The following is a 24,986-nucleotide window of genomic DNA, read 5'->3' as shown; positions in this document are numbered from 1 at the left end:
GTTGCTCCTTGGAAACTCTATGGGGCAGTTCTGCTCTGTCCCATAGGGTCGCTACGAGTTGGAATCGACTTGATGGTAATGGTTTTTTTTTTTTTTTTTTTTTTTGGTTTTATATATATAAACACATGCAAATTCAGGAGAAAACACTGTTTTTTTTTATCCACTTAAAATAACCACAGCTTTATTTTGAGAAACATTCACTGTCGCCAATCTTCATTTTTTAACAAGAGGCTTCTGTATAAGACAGAAGTTGCTGGGCTGCGGAAAATTCCACTGCCTCTAGCAGCTTGCTTGGCACATCCAGTAGCTTTGCATTAACATCCTGGTTCCCCTTTCCTTAACTGCTGCCCAGAACTAAAGGAAATCTGTGGAAACAGTTTCAGGCTCTATGATGACATTCTGGGTAACCTTTCAGCTCATTAAGTATCTCATACATTGTAACTTCTCCACCTCTGGGTAGTGTTAAGCCACCATTTTCTGAACAAGTAATTCATGAAGTTATATGTAAACCCCATTGTGCCTGCTTAGTATGATTAAGAACTGATGTAACTTGTATGAATCTTCTGCTTGTAAATATACATTTCCATCCCGTCCTTGCTGAGCAGTCTTGTCAGCAGCAGCCCCAACTGTTCCTTTCCTTAGGCTATGAAATAAAAGTGCGTTTCTGATCTCCCATCTCGTTCTCTCGTTTATTGGCTGAGACAAGTCACACTGGGCAAAAGCTGGGATTTCTGCCTGGCAACAAGTATACATAAAAGATTTTCTGCTTCTGCCCTTTCATAAGAAAATAAAAGTGAGATGTACCACAAATGCCATTGTTTTCAATACAGCAGACCAAAAACATTTTAAAGGGTCACATAATTCAAATTGTTATGAATTGGTATTTTGTCAAATACACATAGAAAAAAGTTTGAAAAATCAAGATTTAGTTCTTAGTTTAGATTTACTACAAATATAAAAAGTAAGAAAAAAAGCCAAACTATGCCTCAGTTTGTTCATTCATACATATGGATGTGTGGCAAGAGATTATGGACTATAGTGATTCACTTGCCCTCTCAATGTATAATTTATCTTTTATTGCTACAGTCTTGGGTGAAACGAACTAAGAGTGAAATGTCATATAGTTTTCTCAAGCTACCAAAAAGTCAGAAAAGTAGTAAAAACAATAAAGATGTGGTTCAGTGAGTATTCAATTACATTAGAATACCCTCAGAAGTCACTAGGTTGTAAAAAGATATAGTGTACTTGTACTAAAATGTAGCAATTACTACACTGTACTAGCAAAATAAACATTTTCACTACCCAAACATATAAATGCATAAAATTCAGGACAAACTTTATTTTCTTAAACACTAGATTTCCAGCTCCCTATAAGAAGACTGTTTCCACATCCCAGTAGGCAATTCTGGACATACTATTGTCCTTATCTGGATATTATCAGATTCTAATTACTGTGTGTGTGTGTGTGTGTGTGTGTGTGTGTATGTGTGTGACACACATATATTTAAGAATTTCTGTATAGTCTCTCAACCACTCCGCATACACTATTTATTAACCAACTTTGTGACCAAGGAATAAAAGTAGTGAAGTATCAAGAGATAATCCAGATAATACAATGTGATAAGTGCCATCAAAAAAAAAAAAAACAATTCCGATGCCTTACAGAGTAGAACTGCTCCATAGGGTTTTCTTGGCTGTAATCTTTATGGAAGCAGATCGCTGGGCCTTTCTTCCACAGCACTGCTAGGTAGGTTCAAACTACCAACTTTTCGGTTGGTAGTCCAGTGCAAATCATTCGCGCCACCCAGGGACCTCCAGTAAGTGCCACAACAATGCTCAAAACAAATGTTCCCAGAGCCAGAGAGAACAGGTCTTTTCTAAAAGAAGGATGAGGGGAGAAGGTAAGCAATGTGTGGCATTAAAGACTTCAGAGCAAAGAAATGGTGCTGAATAGAGAGTTATGCTTTAGAAACAAAGACTTTAGAATTCTAGAATGTTATGAGAATGTGGTAGAAATGACTGACAATGGGGTCTAGGCTGAACAGAAAAGCCTGTTAAGCCAGAAGGATGAGATGACCTGGGGAAACTAGCAAGGCAGGCTGAGATAAGGGGGAAGACAATCAGTGCGGCTGAGGGATGGGGGTAAAGTAGGAGAGTAAGAGATTGCAATCAGAAAATAATTTGAGTTTGGAGGCTTAGAAGTAGGGCAGTTCCTCACAAAAGTCAAAGGCATGGTGATTTTTGTATTCTTATCATTTGTGGTTTGACAATTGTGTTTGCATTAAAACATTCTTCAAATTTGACCAAGTTCATAATAGTATGTGATTTGAGCTTATTAAGATTGTTGGAAGGGTTTTAAAGTAAGCATGTGATAAGGAGATGGCATTTTGGAATAATAAAGTCTATTTTCCTCAGGATCTGGAAGGTTAGCACGTATCAGATGGACAGACAGAAAAAGATAAAGCCAAGGAAATTTCTAAACCACAGTTTATAGATGAAGAGACTGGGTTAAGTGGCAAAAAGACAAGCACAGGGCAGGGACTGAAACTGAGTGATCTCTAAACAAAAACCATCAGAATAAAAAAAAAAATGTTAAATTCTATCTCCTTCTATAATAGCATGGCACTAAGTGCCAATTTTAATGAAAATTTGGGGTTTTGTCAAGTTTTGAAAAACCTAAGCATATGCATAATAGTATTTTCTAAAAAACAGAATTTTTCAATTGTGTATAAAAAATGTTTTATTTAGAAGTAATTAGGCGTTTTTCCTTGTTTTATTTATTTTTTTTTAATTTTGGTTGAGGAAATGGTGCTAAATTATGTAATCTACTATAAGAGAACAATGATACACATAAAAGTATATTCCTACTATACCAATAATTGTTCAATATAAAGTTACATACAACTTAATTAAAACTCAGTTACATCTGAGGAACTTTTTCCTCCCATATTATCATGCTCATCAGAGGTAAGCATGGTTTTCAATATAGCTTAAAATCACAGTAAAAAGAAAACTCTAAAGCTAACAGTTTTAATAATTGAAGAACTGAAAGGTGAAAGGTTAGACTTTCAAAATATCCAAAACGTATATTTACATAGCCAAATATTAAAATGACCCTATTTGAAACTGAATTAAATCAATCGTGGGGGGGAGGGGTATGACTAAGACAGGATGCGTGATTAACCGCATCTACACTGAAATTGTTTCCCCAAAACACTACTACACAATCATTTAATTCACAGAACAAAAATACACAGGATGTATAAAAAGATAAATCTGAAATCAATACGTCTGCGCACACCTGATTTGTGAATGTTTAAATGAAAAGCAGACCTACTCCTGGTCTTTGTAGAAACAACAGAAATTTAAGTTCCTTTCAATGTAGCCCGAATACTAATACAAGCACGTAGGTACTCAACAGGGGATTGTTTTTAAATGTTGAAACTGAGAGCTGAAAACAAAAAGGAGAAATTACATGAAAGCAGATTTGTGGGCGAGATTAGCTGCTTAAGAAAAAACATAATTTTTCCTGCTGTGGCACTGATGGTTAGCAGAAGACCATCATCACACCTCCAAGAATGGTATTCAGGAGCTCCACTACTGTGACATAAATGCCACAGGGCAAAACTGACAAAATGAGAGAGCAAAGGTCAGCTTTTCCAGGGTGATTACTTCTCCAATCATTTTCTCTTTTTAGACGACTTATGAGATCTTGGGGGACTAGACAAGGAGTAGTGGAATAGCTGCAACAATTTAGGAATTCACAGCAACTTCTCATATTTGCATAATTTTTCCAAGTCCTATTTGCCCAAGGCAATCGTGGAGGCATAAAAGAACAAAAGAGTAAGAAGAGTAGAGTGGTTAAGAACAGAGGTGTCTGAATCAAATAGCCATAAGCTTGCTCCGACCTACTACCTGTGTGACTTTACAAAAATCTTTTTATCTCTTTCAGTTTTCTCATTGGTACAACAGAGATCATAAAAGGGATTACAAGAGCACTTCCCTCAAAGGGTTGTTGTGAGAATCAAATGAAAAGTATGTAAAGAATGTATTATACTGTTTTTCATTCAAATTGTAGCCATAATTAATATCCAATGTAATATAAGATGTAAATTTATTACACTTAAAGATTTTGGCTTTTGTTTTTATCTATTCTTAACATTCACTCATGTCTTTCCAATAGTATTAGAAAAAAATTTTTCTTTCCTACTTTATTTATACCGTCATATAAAATATCTAACCTCGAAGTAGGAAAATTTAGATGTCCTTGAATAACCTGATGATCTGAAAAGTTTGGGAGCCTATCAATAATCTATACTTAACACCCTTAGGAAGTTTCCGAAGAGCAAAAATTCACTCTCAAACACTGAAGATTCAAATGGAGTCCAATTTTGTACAACTGTGGTTAAGTGCTACGGCTGCTAACCTAAAGGTCGGCAGTTCAAATCCACCAGGCGCTCCTTGGAAACTCTATGGGGCAGTTCTACTCTGTCCTATAGGGTCACTATGAGTCAGAATCGACTCGACGGCAACGGGTTTGGTTTTTTTTTTTACGGGTAGTGTCCAACATGGTAGCCACCAGTCACATGTGACTACTGAACACTTGAAATATAGCTAGTCTGAATTAAGGTATGCAGTAGTGTAAAAAACACACCAGATTCCAAAGACTTAGTGCAAAAAAAAAAAAAAAGTAAAATATTTCACCAATAACTTTTTCATATAGATTACGTGTTGAAATGATACTTTGGATATGCATTAAGATAATGTCATTAAAATTAAGTAATTTAAAATCATAAATGTGGCTCATATCTGTAGCTTTCATTATGTTTCTATTGGAGAGTGCTGTTGTATAGTGACAACATGATGACATGAGACAAGAAAAATTCTCTTGAGGGCTAGGTATACCTGTAGAAGAGCCAAATGATCTACCTTGGCTTCTATCTGCCAAGTTAATATCAGTCGCTGACAGTCTTAAGCAGAATATAAGCCGCAATTGGGACCACTAAAGGAAGTGCCTCAAGTCTACTGAAAATGTGCTTGTTTTCACAATATTTTACCTGGGAATCAAGTTTTTAAACTTTAGCCAGTTTGCCATTTATATTATTAGGGAAGTGATCTTGAATTCTGATTAGTTCAAAAAGTCAACCTAAGGCACTGGGAAGACAATGGGGACTGAAGCTGTGACATGCTTCTATTTGGGACTCTTTGGAGCTGCTTGGTCTACCTCAATACCTGGTTGCACCTGTCCTTTTTTTATCTTATTTGAAAAGGCCATGTTCACACTATGAGAGATGTTAATGTGGCTTTCACTAAGATTCTGGGCCAGCCTGGAAAGAATTCCTCTCCCACCCTCCGGGAGTGTCTCTGCCCTCCCTCCCACCAAGAGACAGAGATTCTCAGGTTCATAAAACAATAATATACAAAACATATTTCCTTTCTTAGTCACGCTTTTCCCAGTACTCCTGAACCTAAATAGGTTAACACTATTCACTCCTTTCTATCTGGCAGGCTATAGTTTCCCATATTTTGAAAACTGACATAAAATAAAAATGTAGTGAAAAAAGCATCACAAGTAATCAAAACTGATACCTGCATCGAGGAAACATATTTATTTGGATCATTAAAAAGTAAGCTACCACATCTTTAATGAGCTGTAATCTCCTACATCATTCTTTAAAAGTATACTAAATTCCAATACAACCTCTTCACATAAAGCCAGGTGTAATCATGGCACAAACGGAAAAACAATTTCAGGAAGAGAAAACAAAGGCCTCTGTACATCACTCATATATCCATTTTTGCAATCACAATTTTACCCACTTTGGACGTTTAAAAAAAAAACTGTCTCCATAAATGAGACCATTCAGATATTGAGAAAGCACAATCCCTGTGGTCTGGATTTGTAGGGTGGGTAGGAAATGAAGGGAGCCAAAGTTACAATATATCATTTCCTGCTGTGAAGGATATCACACAAAAATTCACTCAACAGCTGTCACCACTGAAATTGAAATGAGTTTCTTTTTGTAGCTAAATCCCTAGTAAATGGTATCCAACTTGTGTTAGCCAGGTGATTTTCCCTGCAGTTATTCTAAATGAGAACACAATCAATAAGATTCTGTTTTAAATTGAATGTAAATTATTCTTCCACAAGTGTGAAGTTTACTCAATTTTGTTGGGAAAAAAAAATCTCCGCAGGAAACTATCAGACGGTATGTAGTATAATGATCTCTATTTCTATATAACTGGGCAAAATTGTATGATTTCAAGAGGCTTACACATCCAATAAAAACCAGGACGGTATGGCTTTCCAAATCAAGTAAGAACTATAACCTGTACAACTGCTACTTTTATTTTAGGTTGGCCTCATCTTTCCCCATGTGGTCCATATTTTCCTATTTATTCAAATTTCAAAACTGTAACAATCCAATGAACAGCAAGTGAGCTGAAAGTCGCATCTTCTTTTTCTATCAAAAATCTCTATATCTTACATCTGTCAAAAGCCATAGAACTACATCCTTAAAATGGGTGCATACCATTGGATGTAAATTATATTTTAAAATAAAATTGATTCAAAAAGTAAAACTATGCACATGCCTATGATACATAATAAAACTACAGCCCTACATAAGTATTTTCACCATACATATTTAAAACCCCAACAAATATCTCTATTTTATGCATAATTTTTTTACATTCTTAGTGTGCCCTGGTAGTATAATGAACTCTAACATAGGATTTTTTCTTATTGTTTCTGGCCCAGGATAGTCAAATGAATGGAATAAAGAAAGGATGAGAGAGTAGTAATGAAAAAATAAGGGGGACATAAAATTCTGAGATCCAGCAGAATTAATACATTAATTTGCAGAGTGTGGACTGCTTCTGAGATTGGCTATCATGCCTTTATGGCATTCTAGGATTATCCCCTCATGTTTTGTTCCCAGTAACTGCAGAGAACCAAGGATTCTGGGAAGGGGGGATTCGGTGGGGAGACAATGGCCATGGGTAATGAGGATTTATTACTAAAAATAACAGTGCAGTAGTCACATCACGTATTTTCCCTATCCATCCCTTTAGTCTTGCATAACCACTGATACCTCATGTTTAAAGTTTCATTTCACAGGTCAAAATAGCAAGGTACATAATAGTGGTTTTGTTTAGTTTTTAAATATAAGGCTTCAATGTTTGAATAAGTCATTGAGGAGGAAAAAAAAATGGGTCTTCTCTTCTGGGGGTCACATACAGGAATGGAACACTCTTTTTATCCCAAATTGGGTCCTGTTTCCATGACAAAGAGTCTCAAGTCCCAAAACAGGTGACAAAACGAGGACTGAATTTTCCCAAAGGTAGAGACTACATCAGAATTCTTCCTCAGAAATGACAGAAAATCTATCAGTTTTTTGTCTGAACTACCATCTCATTCAGTTTCAACATGTAGCAGCTTAAAAAAAGGCATGAGAGGTAAAATTTGAAAAGCTAAGTCTTTTCTCTCACTCAGTAATTCAAGTAAATACTGAGGTTCCAGTAGTGGTTAATTACTACAGCTGCTAACCAAGAGGTTGGCAGTTCAAATCCGTCAGGCGCTCCTTGGAAACTCTATGGAGCAGTTCTACTCTGTCCTACAGGGTCACTATGAGTAGGAATCGACTCGACAGCAGTGGGTTTGGTTTTTTGGGGTTTTTTTTATTATGTCAGCTGTCAAGATGAACAAATTTCTTGTTCTTATGGAGCTTACATTTCACACAAACATCAAACAATGAACAAATAAAAATAATCATTTCAGATAGTGATGCTGCTGTGAAGAAAACAGGGTGAGATAATATAATAAAGCACTTTGGTGAGGGATGACTAAATTGGGTGACTAAGGGTAGATCTCTGTAAGATCTGCTATATATATTTGATCAATGTTTCTAGCGACCTCCTTTAGACTGTATGGATGCAGGAAGTCAAGAACCAAGGTAGCTCTATTAAAAATGAGCTTTGTATTCACCTCGCATTATCTTTTACAGTACTACTTTCTACGCAGTAACTAGAAACAATTGAGAGGGCATTAAACCTGTGGCGTGTCTTGGTTAGTCTGTCTTTCCTCAGTCCAATTTATTGGACTTTGTTTTGTTTTTACTCACAGTTAATAAAGATTAATTGTATCAGGCATACTACTCACCAGGTAGTCTTCTTAGGCTATCTAAACACTGAAACTCACAAGCCTACCATAGGCCACACTTGACAGTCTACTCAGAAAGATGCAGGACAGGAATCACAACTTGTCAGGCAGGCAGCAGCTTCAAGTGTTCCTCTTTTACAGGAGTCCTTACAGCAGTCCTGCACAGTGGGACAGCTCAGGGGCAAGTGGGCAGGTGTGGAGGCTCCCCTGGTCTAGAAGCCTCATGCCCCTTTGTAGCTACTTCGTCTTATAATAACTCCAGAGTTATAGCTTCCAGGGTCACTTCACAGAACAAGCGAAGGAAGTACACAACTATGGCTTCTTCATCAGGTATTTATAGTTTCTTCCAGTCTAGACACAATTTACAATCAAGGGTCCTTTTTACCATACATTACATGGTGCCTATTAGAATAACTGGTATTCACCATCTTTACCTGTTTCCAGGAAAAGACTGCTTGGAAGTTAACTGAAGGTCAAGCTCTTACACAGAAGGGGAAGAGAGTTTATTAACTATTCGTTCATACTGTGGAAAAGACTAAATAAAAAATGGTAATGATGCATATAAAAATATTCTAAATTGACATAAAAACTGAAGGCAAGGTAAATGGACAGGTGACTGGACAATCATGAAAGAGAAGAAAAAGTTATTCCTGTCTCCCCCTCACACCTTGCCCTCTCAGTGACTCCTAACAAATTTACAAAGCTTGATGGTTATGACCACAAGCTTTGAAGTCACGTAGCTTTTCTTCTCCTCAGCTTACTTCACCTGGACATGTTACTGCTAACATCCTATAATTTGTCTTCATAGCATTATTCAATCAAGAAGCCTAATACCCCATAAAACTGAGTATTATACAGCCATTTAAAATTAAAGCCATGAAAATCAATGTTCCACTTTATTAATTAGTTATGATACATTAAACAAAAAATAATTTTTAAAGTTTAACCACTTTAATTATAATTACATAAAAATAGGAATAGAAATTACAATGTTAGCCTAGTGGTGGGTGTAGGGAGGTAGGACTTGTTTCCTCTCGTTTTCCATATTTTATATAACTGTATAAAAAAAATTATATATATATATTTTAAGGAAAAAGAAAAAACATTAAACCTCACAAAGTTTGTAACATAACCTACATACACATACTACCCCTCACAAATAAAGATTTCCCCCTCCCCCTCTCTGTTTAATCTCTACTTGATTAAGCTGTAGCAGTTACTCTAGGTCAGCCTTGTTTAGTGTGTGTGTGTTTATAAATTTTGGTCCTTTTTTGCTCTGAAAAATAAAAACATCTTCGGTTAAGACGCATCTATTAGCTCCTTGTATACAGTCATCGAAGTATCCATTCCAGTGCCCTATCACAATGAGCTGATTCAAACAAAATGCTGATTCTTGACAAGTACATGTCTAAGAAGGCAAGAGCATTTTCCATACAGACATGAAAAAAATAATGCAAAGATGGTAACTAATAGAAAAGAATATATTCTTTCTAATTTATTAATATCGTGTCCCCCAAAAATGTGTGTCAACTTGGCTAGGTTATGATTTCCAGTATTGTGTACTTGTCCACCATTTTGTCATCTGATTACCCTATGTATTGTAAATCCTACCTCTATGATGTTAATAACTCAGGATTAGATGCAGTTATGTTAATGAGGCAGGACTCAATCTACGGGATTAGATTGTATTTTAAACCACTCTCTTATGAGATATAAAAGTGAGAAGCAAGTAAAGAGGAGAGGGACCTCACACTACCAGGAAAAAAGTGATAGAAGCGGGGCGTGTCCTTTGGACCTGGGGTTCCTGCATTGAGAAGCTCCTAACTAAGGGAAGATTGATAACAAGGAACTTGCTCCAGCACCAATGGAGAGAGAAAGCATTCCCCGGAGCTGGCATCTTGAATTTGCAAATTCTAGCCTCCTAGGCTATGACAGAATACATTTCTGTTTGTTAAAGCCACCCACCTGTGGTATTTCTGTTATAGCAGCACTAGATAACTAAGACACAAGGTATCTGGAAAACCTTTACAGGACTTACCAAACTAAAAGCTTGTATTGTTGTACATAGACAAGGAAATAAATCCTTTAAGGTCTGGCCAGAGGCTGGAAACGGGTGATGCGAAAGAGCTGACAAACAACTGAAGGAGTAGAACACGTTAATGAGGCTTTCATTCCAGCCCTCAAATGGAGGAAGCCCTTATGTTCTGAACCTTTCTCTAACATTTATTTTCATATCTACAATAGGCACATAAATGCCCAGGCAGTTTTCAAATTTCACAATGAGAACTAATTCAAAAAGAAAACACTGAGAGCTGTGCCACTCAAATACTGGGAAAAGCTTTCACAGAGGTTGCATTTGTAACATAAAATTTGTGGCAGCATAATCTTTAGAGGAATAATTAGAAACGTGTACATATTAACTAAATGTACTTCATCAGGAGAAAAAAATTTTACAAAAGTCATCTGTAATAATATCAACTGAAGCCAGATGCTTTCATTATTTTAAACGATTTTAAAATGAAGGTGAATGTAAGCATCCGCTTACAAATTCAGAAGGCATTACAAATTAATCCCTGCGATACAGTCCAAGTATTTACTGTATGTAGGTAACACTTCGCTAGCTTATTTTTTCTTAATTTGATTTCTAACTCACTGTTGGGTTGAAACATGCTAATAAAATTAGAAGAAATAATGTAACAAATACATGTTTTAAAAATTATCCATTAATTAAAGACGAAACAGTAAAGGAGAGCAACTGCTAAAGTCATCTATAATATGCTGTCCCCTCATTCAGTTCACATCTTGAAGTAGAGCAGTGAAGGAGGAAAACACATACACTGGGTAGGCAGAGGCATTATTGTTAAGGAAACAAATCTCAATGGCATAACTAAAGTTATCGCATGTAGAATGTAAGCTGCAAGTCTGTCTCCCTAGTCTCACCTGTTTTTATACCTTAAGTGAGATAATAAACAAAAATTAACAATCTTTAACATACACCCTTGCTTAATGCCTCTTTATAAATATTACCTCATGGGTAGCAAAGACACTTGTTTACAACAAACTTCACAAGGAACATATTTCAGAGCCTTTATATATTTCCAAATTAAAAAACCCTAGGACATCATACAATTCACACTAGAAAATGCAGTAACATATAACCGTAAGGATGACAGTAAAGTTGCATTGAGATGTAGGCTGATTAGATAATACATCGAATGATACGTGATTTTAGGAAAGCAGGAATAGTGATTTAAATAAATTTTCTCTGGCATTCTGGAATTTGATATTTTTTCTAAGTCTAAGCAAGTTTATTTCTTCCAGTTGAAGAGTTCCTGGTATCAATTTTGAAAAACAGAAGTCTTACCCCATAAAATTAATTCAGTGGTCTCCTTTGGAAAGGGGACAGGACAGCATAGCACTTTTCATTCAAAAAAAAAAAAAAAAATCTTTAAATAGAGATAATGATAAATGACCATCTACCATCCTCACTGGGTTGTTCTTAACATGAATTAAAAAGCCAGGTTGAAAGGTGCTTTGTAAACTCCAACTCATTTGAATTCTTGATCCCATCCCCTTCTATGTCTTCTAAAATCTTGCTCCCTCAGTTATTCCTTCTCACTTCCAGAGTGACCATTTCTCCCCTAATCTGTAAATGCTCTCATCTTTCCAGTCTTAAGGAAAAAATACAATACTTTCTTTAACTATGAAGCTCGCGACTAAGGTGTTTTTTTTTTTTCCTTCCTTGCCCTCAGAATTAAGATATACCAAGAGTAGCCTATACTCCCTATCTTTCTATGGCCTCATTTCTCATTTACTTCTGGACTCCTCACAGTAATCAGACTTGTACCCACTATCACAATGTTGAGGCTAAGCCACCAACGGCTTCCAGTTGCCAAATTCAACTGACATTGTTGAATGACCAACTTTCCTATGGCATTTGACAGTAGTGACTTTTCCTTTTAGAAATCTTTATCTTACCCTCTTTGGTACCACAATCCCTTTGCTCTGTTCCTATTTTGTTCCAGATTCCTTGCTGGTATTTTTGCTGGTTAACTCCTCTCCCACCTCCACCTGTGCTCATCCCAAATACCTTAATAAACACTGATATTCCATGGATTCTATTCATGGCCATTACCTCTTTTCTTGTCACTTGATACTCTCTCCCTGGGTGATCTCAACCACTCCCCTGATTTCAACTACCACCTACACAAAGATGCAAGCCCTGGTGGCACAGTGGTTAAGAGCTTGACTGCTAACCAAAAGGTCAGCCACTTGAATCCACTAGCTGCTCCCTGGGGCAGTTCTACGGTGTCCTATAGGGCCGCTATAAGACAGACCCAACTTGACAGCAACAGATTTGGTTTTTGGTTTACACAACGATGACTATCGAATGTCTTTCTCTGGTATAAACCTCACTTGTAAACTCTGGGTCTATATTTAGCTATCTACCTACTGGATCTGTTCTCAGCAACCATATCCATCCCTAACCCCTTTTGTTCTCCTTCTTAATGGCAACATCATCCCCCAAGTGAGATTCAAGTTTAGTCCAACAACCGGAGTACCCACTAAGAGCCATTACGCTGCTAAAACCTAACCAAGTAAGTTATGGCCCCCATTACTTAAGGAAATAATTCAATGAGGGAGATAGCCTGTTAAATCAATAAAATTATATATTTTGTATTTAATTCTATTAGCAAGTTTTGAAGTTTTTTAATTTACGTGTCTATCTCTCAAATGAAACCTATGACTTCCTTGAGAACTGAGACAGTCTTATTTTTTTATTCCAAGGACATAATAGGCATTCAGCAACTGGTAAGTGGATGGATCCCATAAATGAATAAAAATAAACTTATATTTCAAAAAAAATGTTGAAGTAGATATTTTCTATACTTACTGTAACTTTTAACTAGAGTGTATTTGGGTTCGACTAAGAAAATCTGGACATAACACTTCTGCATTCCCAAAACCATACATACATACATACACACACACACACAATATTCAAGATTCTCCAGTTGGCAAAGTGTTGCACAAATTCTGAGTATCTTGGTCTTATAAAATGATTTGAGAATTTTTCTGTATTGTTACTTCAATTTTTACAGGTACTTGTATCATCTCTTAAACTAGTTTTATTGACAAATTTAATTAAAATGCTATTCATCATTCCTCTTTGATCATTAAAGGCACTAATCAAAATTAGAACTAATAATTATCTCAGTCTCAACCTCCTAATGTCCTTCCCTCCAGGTAACATTTAAATCATACAGTCATGCAAATCAATGATGATTATTTTTCCTAAGAAGATTATCATTAGAATATCTCAAACCAAATATTCTTTCTTATTTTGACCAAAGCAAAAGGAAGATTTAAAAAAAAAATTACATTTAGCAGCCAAAAGATACAATTCAATAGGCTTGAAAGGCATAAAACAAAGTTACTTTATAGGCTGGGAAGTATCAAACTATGCACATCAGCTGCCACCCTACACACAGATGTCTCTGACATGGTAATAAAATGAGAAAGAGTTTGGTTTAATAATAACAAAAAAGCAACATCGGTTGGTGCATATTACATGTAGCATCTAGCCCTGGTTACCTAGCAACAAGTCAGGAGTGAACGCCACAGAGAATGAAAGTCCTAAACGAACGCACAGTTTGTGCAAGTTTCAAGGATCCAGAAAGACGTGTCAGTAGTTAATCTAAATTCTAGTTGACAATTACCATACTTAAGTGGAAGAAGGAGAATTTACCACTATTTCACAGAACCAAGGGTTAACTAGAGGTAAGATTTTTGCCCTTTAGATTTACATCTTTTGAACCAGGGGTTTTACAGGAAAAATTGTGACAATATGATTTATAAATTGTAAAAACATTATACAGAAAAAAAGCACAAAATATCACTGTTATAACATGCGTTCATTCATTCGATGAAACTCATAATGAACACCTATGATGGGCCAGATACCATTCTAGCCACTAGAAATACAAATATGAAAGTCACCTTACAAACTCTCAAGCAACTCATGCTATGATGGAGAAATGACGAGTAAACAATTACAATATCATAAGCTCTGCAATATAGAAGTAGCCATGGAGTGTTATGTACACATATAAAAAAGGTGCCCAATTCAGACTGTCAGGGAAGGCTTACAAGAGGAGGTGACACTTGATCTGAGTCTTAAAGGCCAAACAAACATTAGTGAAGTTACAGAAGTGCCGGAAGAAGAGAAGGGCATTCCAGGCAGAAGGAATTATATTTACAAAGGCACAGAGGTGAGCAAGAGCATGTTGTATTAGAGGAATTTCAAGACATATGGTGGGACTAAAAGTTGGCATGCCAGTACTGAAAGATGAGACCAAAGAGCCAGGGCAGGACCCTTCTATAAGGACATCACAGGCCAAGCTAAGGAGTTCAGACTTCATCTGAAAGGAAACTGGGGAGGCAGACGACGGTTTTAAGCAGAAGATAAGAATATGATTACATCTGGCAGTGATATGAAAAATACCAGGGAGAGCAAATATGGAGTCAGGGAGGAAAGACGAGGTTACTACAGTAAGAGATATTCAGGAGATAAAATCAATAGACTTTGGTCACTAACAGATGGGTAGGAGAGTAGGGTTAGGGAAGAGATTCAAACATAACTCCTGGGTTTTTTAACTCACTAACACAAAGATCTAGAAAACTTAATAATGATACAATTTTTATGTTCAGTCCATGATGAAATACTGGTTTCAATCCACCTTTCCACCTCCCCCCTCCAAAAGAAAAAAAAAAAACTAATTATACAGAGATTCAGAGATGTCTCCCTGGGAAGGAAAAGTTAATTGACAGAAAAACCAAAACCAAACCAAACCCACTGCCGTCAACTCAATTCCGACTCATAGCGACCCTATACGACAGAGTAGAACTGCCCCATAGAGTTTCCAAGGAGATCCTGGTGGACTCGAACTGCAGACCCTTTGGTTAGCAGCTGCAGCACTTAACCACTACACCACCAGGGTTCCCTAATTGAGAGAAGAGAAGGGAAAAGGAAAAAAAGGAAACTAAAAAATACCAGAAATTAACATCCTTCCAAGCTTCTGAATGAGAAGTGATGTTCTAAGTTGAAAGAGAATAAAAAGAAACCATAAAGGAAAAGATTATTGCCACTTGACTATATAAAATTTGACAATAAAAATATGTAAATAATCAAAACTCTTCAGTAGTCAAGTGCTTAACCATTTATGCCACACAGGGATTCTAAAGCAGATAAGATCAAATAAAATAAAAAGACACTGACAATAAATGGGGAAAAAAATAGCAATCCCTCCAAAATAAAAATGGATAATGTTTAAAAATCATTCTTAATAGTAATCACTGAAATGAATACGATTACAATGGTATCTCTATGATTAACCTATTAAATGAGCAACTGTTTTGGCTATTCCACCTTGCTCAGGGTAATGTAGGCAGTCTTGTGCAATATGAGAGTATAGATAGAGTAAGGCTTTTGAAAATGATAAAATTAAACCTTTGAAAATGTTCATGCTCTTTGACAAAGTAATTCCAATTCTTTTCTGAAAAACCTATCCTAAGTAAATGGTCTAAATTCATATAAAAGTTTGCATCCAGCATTATTTAGTATAGTAAAAAGAAACGGAAAAGGTTTAAATGTCCCCCCCCAAAGGGAGATAAATACACTGCAGTACAACTGTACAAGAAAATATCATGTAGTCACTAAAAATTATACTTTTGGAGAGATTTTAAAAACAGGTAAAATCTTATAATCTTTAAATAAAAATAAAATTTCAATGCAGGGCTTTTAGAAAGCACAGAGAGGAAAAAGTATTACTTCTGATTAGTGATGATGGGTTTTTCTTCATCCTTTCCTGTATTTGGAAACCCTGGTGGTATAGTGATAAAGAACTACAGCTGCTAACAGAAAGGTCAGCAGTTCGAATCCACCAGGCACTCCTTGGAAACTCTACGGGGCAGTTCTACTCTGTCCTCTAGGGTCACTATGAGTCAGAATCGACCTGAAAACAATGGGTTTGGTTTGGTCTGGTTCCTGTATTTTCTAAGTTTATTTTTTAAATAACGAGAATATATTATTTTTGTGGTTAGAAATAAATCCCACCCATTACATCAATCCCGAGTAGAATATATGGAGGTCTCAAAAGTATGCTTTTCCCCTGGAGTTAAATATTTAGCTCACTCCTTTTAGATCTTGCTATAAAGTTAGTCATCTCTACCTACTTTAAACTTATTAACTATAACTAGTTCTACCTATTTTTATTGAACTAATAGAGCTTTCTACGATACCCTCTAAAGTTAAGGGTAACAAGCACATTGTATTAAAAACTTCAAATCGAGCCATAGAATTAAAGCAAGATGATTTGGTTTCCTTTTTTTTTTTTTTTTAAGTTTTTAGTAATTGAAGGGGCTTTAATAACATTAATATGCATGAACCACTTTAACATACTTGCATTTATGAGCATAACAAGGCTGTGCCCTGGTATTACCTGAGGTGGTTAAGCAGAGGCTGAAGTCTCTCATCAGACTGCACAGCAGGCAAGGACCTGGCTGTTAACTGAAAGCAGAAAGGAGGGTTAATACAACAGCAAAGGCCAAACACTGAACACATTTGAATACTCAACGCAAAAAGCAGGGTTTGGGAAAGGGAGAGGGGAGTATTTAAAATATAAGGAAATTTTTCCATTTTTTTAAATTAAGAATATAATAAGATGATTCATACTATGTGATTAAAGCTAACTACCTGCCCTAAGGTTGTAGGGTATATCACTGAATTTAGAAATAAAGGAAGTGGGAGGCAAAACAGTAAGAGGAAGTGTCCATCTGAGTTCATGAAAAGGCTCTAGTCATGAAACTATAACCTGTGTAAATAAAAGTGGAAAAATTTCAAAATGCTAAAATGTACGACAACCAACCTTGTACCACCGAATCTTGGGATGATGAAAAAATTTGGGAGAAGGACTTTCATTTATAGCTAAGCCACTGTGAAATTGGTTACATGCTGAAGTACACACACACACACACACCCATTGCAATCCTTCATTTTGAAACAATTATTACTACAAGGAGCCAAGAACATCTTTTAAACATATAAAAGGGGTTCAAAGTATTTAATATTGAAATAAAACCTCAAATATCTAGGACCAAAAAGTAAAAGCCAAAACCTAAAAAACTATGCATCAAGCTGACAGTGTATTATGAAACTATGAGCCTCTGACAGACTTTCATTATATACTAGCTGTATCTCTATATATTCCTATTTCATTCCCTGTTCTTAAGAGAATGCTCTCATAAGCTATAAGAATTTGACCCAAAGAAATTAAAGACATTCATCAAAAGTAATTACATAGGTTGAAGTAAACTTAATAAAACAAAAGATAAATTTGTTCTGGATTCAATTAGAATCATAATAGTTATTGTATTCTACTGATAAATCATTTAACAACTCACAAAAGACAATCTTAAGACAAACAATAAACTGAGAGATTTCCTTTCGTCTTATATAGGGTATCCTGTTTTTAATTTTTCATACATTAATGTTTTATTAACTAAAAAGTCCTCAGAACAGAAGACAGACATTTCCCAAAAATAATATTCTATACCATGCAAGTAAAGATAAAATCATAACTTTTAAACGTCTAATAGATATATATTTATGAAAAGAAAAATTGCTGACTCAAGTGCCATACACTAAGTCATCTTTATTAAATTATATCCAAAAATAATCATGGGGAGACTTTCAAATCTTGTAGAAAAGAGACAACATTATCCACAAAGTTATTGACTAATTTAAAATACAATAAAGTGAAACAATTAGTCTGCTCTAGTTTTAGTACAACTGTCATGGATTGAATTATGCCCCCCCAAAAAATCTGTGTATCAATTTGGCTGGACCATGATTCTCAGTACTGTGTGACTGTCCTCCATTTTGTGATTGTAATTTTATGTTGAGAGGATTAGGATGGGGTTGTAACACCACCCTTACTCAGGCCACCTCCCTGATCCAATGTAAAGGGAGTGGGTGTGGGCCTACACCATCTTTTATCTTTCCAGAGATAAAAGGGAAGCAACCAGAGAGTTGGGAACCTCATACCACCAAGGAAGCGGTGCCAGGAGCAGAGCGTGTCCTTTGGACCCAAGGTCCCTGCACCTGAGAAGCTCATCAACCAGGGGAAGATTGAGGACAAGGACCTTCCTCCAGAACTGACAGAGAAAGTCTTCCCCTGGAGCTGACACCTGAGTTTGGACTTTTAGCCTACTTTACTTTGAGAAAATAAACTTCTCTTTGTTAAAGCCATCTGCTGTAGCAGCATTAGATAACTGAGACAAGAACCAACAAACTTCCAGTATCTCTAAGAAATGTTAAGTCTAGTATATCATAACATATCAAATATTATCAAAGTTCTCAAGGTTTTAAAAACAAAACATTTAAATACTCTAACAGACCCTGCATCTGTTAATGGAGCCCTGGTAACACAGTGGTTAAGAGTTCAGCTGCAAACCAAAAAGTCAGCAGTTCAAATCCACCAGTGGCTCCTTGGAAACCCTATGGGGCAGTTCTACCCTGCCCTACAGGGTTGCTTGATGGCAACAGGTTTGGTTTTGGTTCGGTATCTTGTTAATGTCAAATCCCTTTACACAATGTCACTGTCATTGCTCAAGAGATTTCATTGCTCAGAACCAAAAACTACTCTGCAAAAAGATTTAAATAATTTACCTAAATATTTCAAAAGTCAATTCTCTGAAAACAGATGGAGCTGACAGACTAGGCTTTTTCAATCACTGCTGCCAACCTATGTACCATGCTTCTATTCAAATAATCTTTTCTAAATAAAAACAAAAACACCTCAGTAACAGCAAAATATTTCTAAACATCTGTTAATTCCATATTGGAAATATTTCTCAAATCTTCCTCTTTATCTAAATTTCAGCCTTCATTTCCTTTTCCCTACACCATTACTAAGGAAGTCTGAAGAACTGATGTCTTTGAATTACAGTGTTTGTAAAGAATACTGAATGGACTGCCAGAAGAACAAACAAATTTGTCTTAGAAGTACAGCCAGAATGCTCTTTAGAAGCAAGAACTGCGAGACTTCATCTCACGTACTTTGGACATGTTATCAAGAGGGACCAGTCTCTGGAGAAGGTCATCATGCTTCATAAAGTAGAGGGTCCACAAAAAAAACGGAAGACCCTCAATAAGATGGACGGACACAGTGGGTTCAACAATGGGCTCAAGCATAACAATGATTGTGAGGATGGCACAGAACTGGGCAGTGTTTCCTCCTGTTGTACATAGGGTCTCTATGAGTGGGGCCCGACTCAACAGCACCTAACAACACTATTAATACAATACCTCCAATCACTGTTGCTTCCTCCTCCATTCTTGCCTCTACACCAAGGCCACAGAGAAATCTTCAAAATAAAACCTAACTGAAACCATCTAATAATTTCATTAGTCTCTCAGGATAAAGTTACTACACCAGGTTTTTCATAAGAAACTTTCCTTAAGAATTTCCTTTTGGACTACGTTACTGAAACACTGGGAATAGGATCAGTGTGACTTACTATATCACTTTTGCCAACTCCACAAGACACAACAGGAGCACACCAGGTAGAACTTGCCATAGCTCCAGTTTCTAGAACAGATATGCTCAACAATTTGATTTTTCTCTCTCTCAACACACACACACCACTTATTTTCAAGTTTGAATATTCTGACAAAAATATTTCCTAAACTATGGGTAAATGCTTTTAGTAAAGTTATTTCAAGGAAGATTTTCAGTTTTCCAAAGGCTTTGCTTTCAACTTTTAAAACAGTTGCCATTTTCAAAAAGAGCACGTCATAAAGCTATTCCAAAGCTCCTCAGTGGCAAAGTCATGTGGCTGACCTTTTGCTGACAAAATATAAACTTCATTTTAGAGACTGCAGACTCCATTTTTCTTAGGAAATTTTCCTACAAGCCCCTGTAGTTACTACTCATATCCCTATCATTTGCAACATAAAAGAGGCTTAATATTTATTGAATGTGTGATAAACTCATGAACTTGCAAATGTGCAATTCCAATAATTGATGAAACTGAAAGTATATCTAGATCTACATTTCATAGTGAAAGCTTTTTAAACTCCTGTTTTGAGCAAAGCTTAAAATTGGGCCAAGTAAATTACAACTGGCAGACTTCGGTGAATTCCATGCTGTATCATAACAAGATTTTCGGTATTAAAAACTTTCTTCTACAACCTAAACGGAACATCTGTCGCATTTAAATAGACTTTGGTTTCCAAATGTTTTAATAATTTTTTTCTCTTTTTAGAGAAAACACAACGTCCTTGATACATAAATCATCGAGAATTAAAAGGGAAGATCTATCACAGTTTACATCTGTGAAGCTGAAATGTGTTGTCTGAGTTAGGGCTTTTCCATGGGAACCAACATAAAAAGTGGGCATAACTTAATAGCTTATTTCTTATTATTGAAAGGTCAGAAGTGAGTTACTAAGATATTCTTTCATTATTAAGAATATATCTAGCACACCAAATTAACCAACACAGTGTTTATGCTGTTTTTATGCAAGTATGCCAGATATGTAAATAAGTCTCATTTTAAATATCAGCATCACTGAACAGGGTCAATATGAGTCAGAACTGAGGAGATGGCAATGGGAATCATTGAACGAATCTTGCATTTTGCCATATATCTGGATACAAAAAAATAACTACGAATTTTAGTCATCTAATCCTCCTTTTGGAAACCCTGATGTGGTTAAGTGCAACAGCTGCTAACCAAAAGGTCAGCAGTTCTAGTCCATCAGGCACTTCTTGGAAACTCTATGGGGCAGTTCTACTCTGTTGTATAGGGTCACTGTAAGTCAGAATCGACTGAAAGGCTACGGGTTTGGTTTTGGTTTAATCCTCCTTTTAGAGACTTGGAGGTCCAACTTGTCATCTTATCCATGAAGAAACTGGGTTCCTCAGGCCACATGTAGTTGGTTGTTGGCATGACTGCACTAGCACCCACAGTCTGAGATCACACAGCATACTGCACCTCCCACCGCCACAACACCATGAGAATGCTCCACAGTAGCATGTGACCCTGCCAGAGGCCACTGCATAATCCCAGCATGCTTCTGTCCCCTCTTACTCCCTTCACATCTCAAAACCAGATGGTGTTCTCCAAAATTCATTTCACCCATATATTTTCAGTCTTGGAGATCCCAGATTTTTGCATGGAAGGTTCCTTCATATCACTTGAGATTTGGCTCAAATGTCACTACCTCCAAGAAGCCTTTGCTAACTACCTTTGATAAGGTAGCATCTGCAGGGATTCTATTACTCAGGCATCTCACAGCATTTATCACCATGTGAATTATCTTATTGATCAATTTACTCATTTGTGTCTGTCTCCCCACAAGAATATACATTCTGTCAGGGCAGCAACCTTTCCTGCTTGCCCACAAATTTTTCTCCCCTGCCTAGAACAGCTTGTGGCATGCAGTACACACTCAACAAATATTGCAGAGTAAACGACAGATTCACCTCTCTCAAACACTTGCAATAGAAGCATGAGTTTCAAAAACTCCTGCCTCAGATACTGACCCTTTTGGTCTTGCACTTTTCAAGAAACATGGCCTATCAACTAGGAAGGTCATATGCATTTCTCCCTTCATTTCCAGCTGAACAGAGTACCTTAAGTCCTTCTTTTAAAAGGAGAGTGCATGCTCCACCACTCAATACAGTTGAAACTGTGGCTCCTTGGTTCAAAGGGAACAAGTAGCTCAAAACCACCAGTACATAATTCATATTATAAACAAACTTTAACAGGCACTACCAAAAAAAAGCAACCATGACATAGTTCCTCTTTTCTATGTCTTTTTGTTTTCATTTTGTCATTAAATGATAGCTACATGGACATATAAGTAGAGCAGAAGTATCAGCTGAATAAATTTTTTCCTACATTATAAAAAATTCAAACAAATATCAAATTTGAGCCTTTTACAGTGAACACTATATGGCTACCACCTAGATCCCATTGCTAACATTTTATTGTACTTTTGTATCATATGTCTATCCCTCTGTAGTAATTATATTTTAATGATTGGTTTTTACCAAAGGATCCCCCCAGGTTATGCCCCTGTTTGCTACTTTGATGAATCTGACATGGATAGCGCCAAGAAAGATAATTTGCTGTAAGTAAAACCAATGACCAAGTATTCACACTATAACTAATCAAGACTGGGAGTGTTTGAAAATTTTACAGAAAGTGAATAAAGAACCCCCCGACCAAAAAAAAAAAAAACCACTGCCATCGAGTTGATTCTGACTCATAGCAACCCCATATGAGAGAGTAGAACTGCCCCGTAGTGTTTCCAAGGAGCGCCTGGTGGATTCGAACTTCTGACTTTTTGGTTAGCAGCTGTAGCTCTTAACCACTATGCCACCAGGGTTTCCAAGGCAGGCAATGTAAATGTGACTATATTCAAATAAGACTTATCTAGACAGAAGTACAAAAATATTCTTTGTCATTTAAATCACAATGCTAAAATTAAAGCGCTCTGTTTAAACACCTTTCAGGATAGTATTGCTAAATAAATGGGTTGTGGATTCTGGTAAGTAACTTATTCTGGAAGGGAGTCCAAAATATCTGCCTCAAAACATTCCCACATTAAAAGGACATGAAGTTTCAAGAAAACTAAAATCCAAATACTAATTAGAAGATTAATCTATTTGAGGTTGGAAATACATGGATATAAAGCATATCTTCTCAAATAAAAAAAATGATCTTGAATCTGTAAACTTAAAATTAGGAAGAAAAACAAACAAATATGGGGCATTTAGGTGTTACATAAAGTTATACAAAGCCATAATAAAGTTAACTCATTTTAGTTTAACTATAAAAACCAAAAAACCATTGCTATCAAGTCGATTCCAACTCATAGCAACCCTACAGGACAGAGTAGAAATGCCCAATAGGGTTTCCAAGGAGCGGCTGGTGAATTCGAACTGCCGACATTTTGGCTAGAAGCCAAACTCTTAACCACTGCGCCACCAGGGTTCCAGTTTAACTATACCATGTCATAAAACAACATAAAATTATTTTACTACTTCATTCAGCATTTTTTAAAATTATTGATATGTAAAACTGAATATTAATAAAAATGAATAACAGAGATGCATATTACTGATAAAACACTCTTCCTCCTCCAAAAGTAAGAACTTTTAATAAAGACAGTAATTCTAAAAAATTACTTTTTTCCTTATCAAGAAAAAGGAAAAATCCTTATTTAATCTTCAAATATTTATTTAGAAACTATTAAGCATCACACATTGGTTTGTGGAATATTAAGTTGTATTAAAACATGGCCTTTTTCAACCTAGCAGACATGACACATATACACAGTTATTTCAAGCATGTGGCTGATATAATGCTTAGTTCTCGTATCTTTCCAAGGGTAAAAAAAACATGAAAGATCATTTCTTCCTAGACTTTCTGCTGAACTTGTATTTCTCTAGTATAGCCAAATGTGGTTCAGTGGTGAGTTCTTGCCTTTCATGCAGGAGACCCAGATTCAACAGTTGGCCGATGTACCACAAGTGCAGCCACCATTCATCTGTCAGTGGCAGCTTGTGTGCTGTTCTGATGCTGAACAGATTTCAGCAGAGTTTACAGACTAAGAATAAAGGCCAGGGGATCTACTTCTGAAAATCAGCCAATGAAAACCCTATGGATCACAATAGTCCAGTCCTGTCATGCACGGGATCATTGTGAATGGGTCGCCATGAGTTGGGGGCCAACTTGTCGGCAGTTAACAGGAACAACAACACAGTTAAATATAAATTTGATCAGTATAGAAAAAGTAATTTTTAGAATTATGATCTCTGTTCAATAGTATCTCAAAAGAATTTGGAGAGAAGAGACTAATTTGGGTTGCCTCTAGGGAAGGAGAAAACACTGGCGGCATAGTGGTTAAGTGCTACGGCTGCTAACCAAGAGGTCGGCAGCTCCAATCTGCCAGGCGCTCCTTGGAAACTCTATCGGGCAGTTCCATTCTGTCCTATAGGGTCGCTATGAGTCAGAACCGACTCGACGGCAGTGGGTTTGGGTTTTGGGTCTAGGGAAGGAAAAGAGGAAAATGAAACTGGGGACAAGGGCAGCTTCAATTTTATCAGTAATATTCTCTTTCTTTCTTTAAATTCAAAGAAACAAGCAAACAAAGAAGGTTCTGAAGCAAATATGACAAAATGGTTAACTCCAGGAGGTACATACATGACAGCCTGTTATATCATTTTCCATACATTTGTGTGTTTGCAATAGTTCAAGGGAGAAAGGGAGGGAGGAATGGTTTTCCAGCAGTGTAAGGAATGGCTTATAGGAGGGCAACCTAAAAGAGAAGCAAGGAGACCAATTAAGAGGATGGCATATGCAGTGATCTAGGGATCCAAGATGAAAAAACAAATTATGGCAGTGGCAGTAAAGATAGTAAAGAGGAAATGAATGTAAGAAATATAATGGAGGCATACTCTTCAGAAACATAAAGGAAGTATACTCTACAGATATATACACTCAACAGGAACTGCTCTTAAAAGAAGTTATAGAGACTATCTAGGTGGGTGAATAATTTTATTAATTGCAATGTTGTGGATACAGGAAGAAGAGATTGGGGGATGGAGGGGAAATTATAATTTAATTTTGGGCATGCTGAAGTTGAGGTGCTTTTGAATAGCCAAGAAGCAACTGAATATGTATGAATGTAGAGCCCAGGAGAGGATACAGGACTAAAGATTTAGATTTATGCATCATAAGTAATTAAGAAG

General features: G+C 36.4%; 1 protein-coding gene across 1 annotated transcript in view; it reads right to left on the bottom strand.

Moving 5' to 3' along the window:
- The window catches only part of PRIM2 (DNA primase subunit 2), a 376,165-nt gene that overhangs the window by 142,810 nt on the left and 208,369 nt on the right, over positions 1-24,986 (bottom strand). The window contains exon 8 of the mRNA XM_003404412.4: positions 16,663-16,730. Coding sequence (XP_003404460.1) covers positions 16,663-16,730 — 68 coding nt within the window. The remainder of the gene's footprint in view (positions 1-16,662; positions 16,731-24,986) is intronic.

Source organism: Loxodonta africana, chromosome 1 (assembly GCF_030014295.1).
Source record: "Loxodonta africana isolate mLoxAfr1 chromosome 1, mLoxAfr1.hap2, whole genome shotgun sequence".
Classification (NCBI taxonomy): domain Eukaryota; kingdom Metazoa; phylum Chordata; class Mammalia; order Proboscidea; family Elephantidae; genus Loxodonta; species Loxodonta africana.
This window is presented reverse-complemented; position numbering and strand designations above follow the sequence as displayed.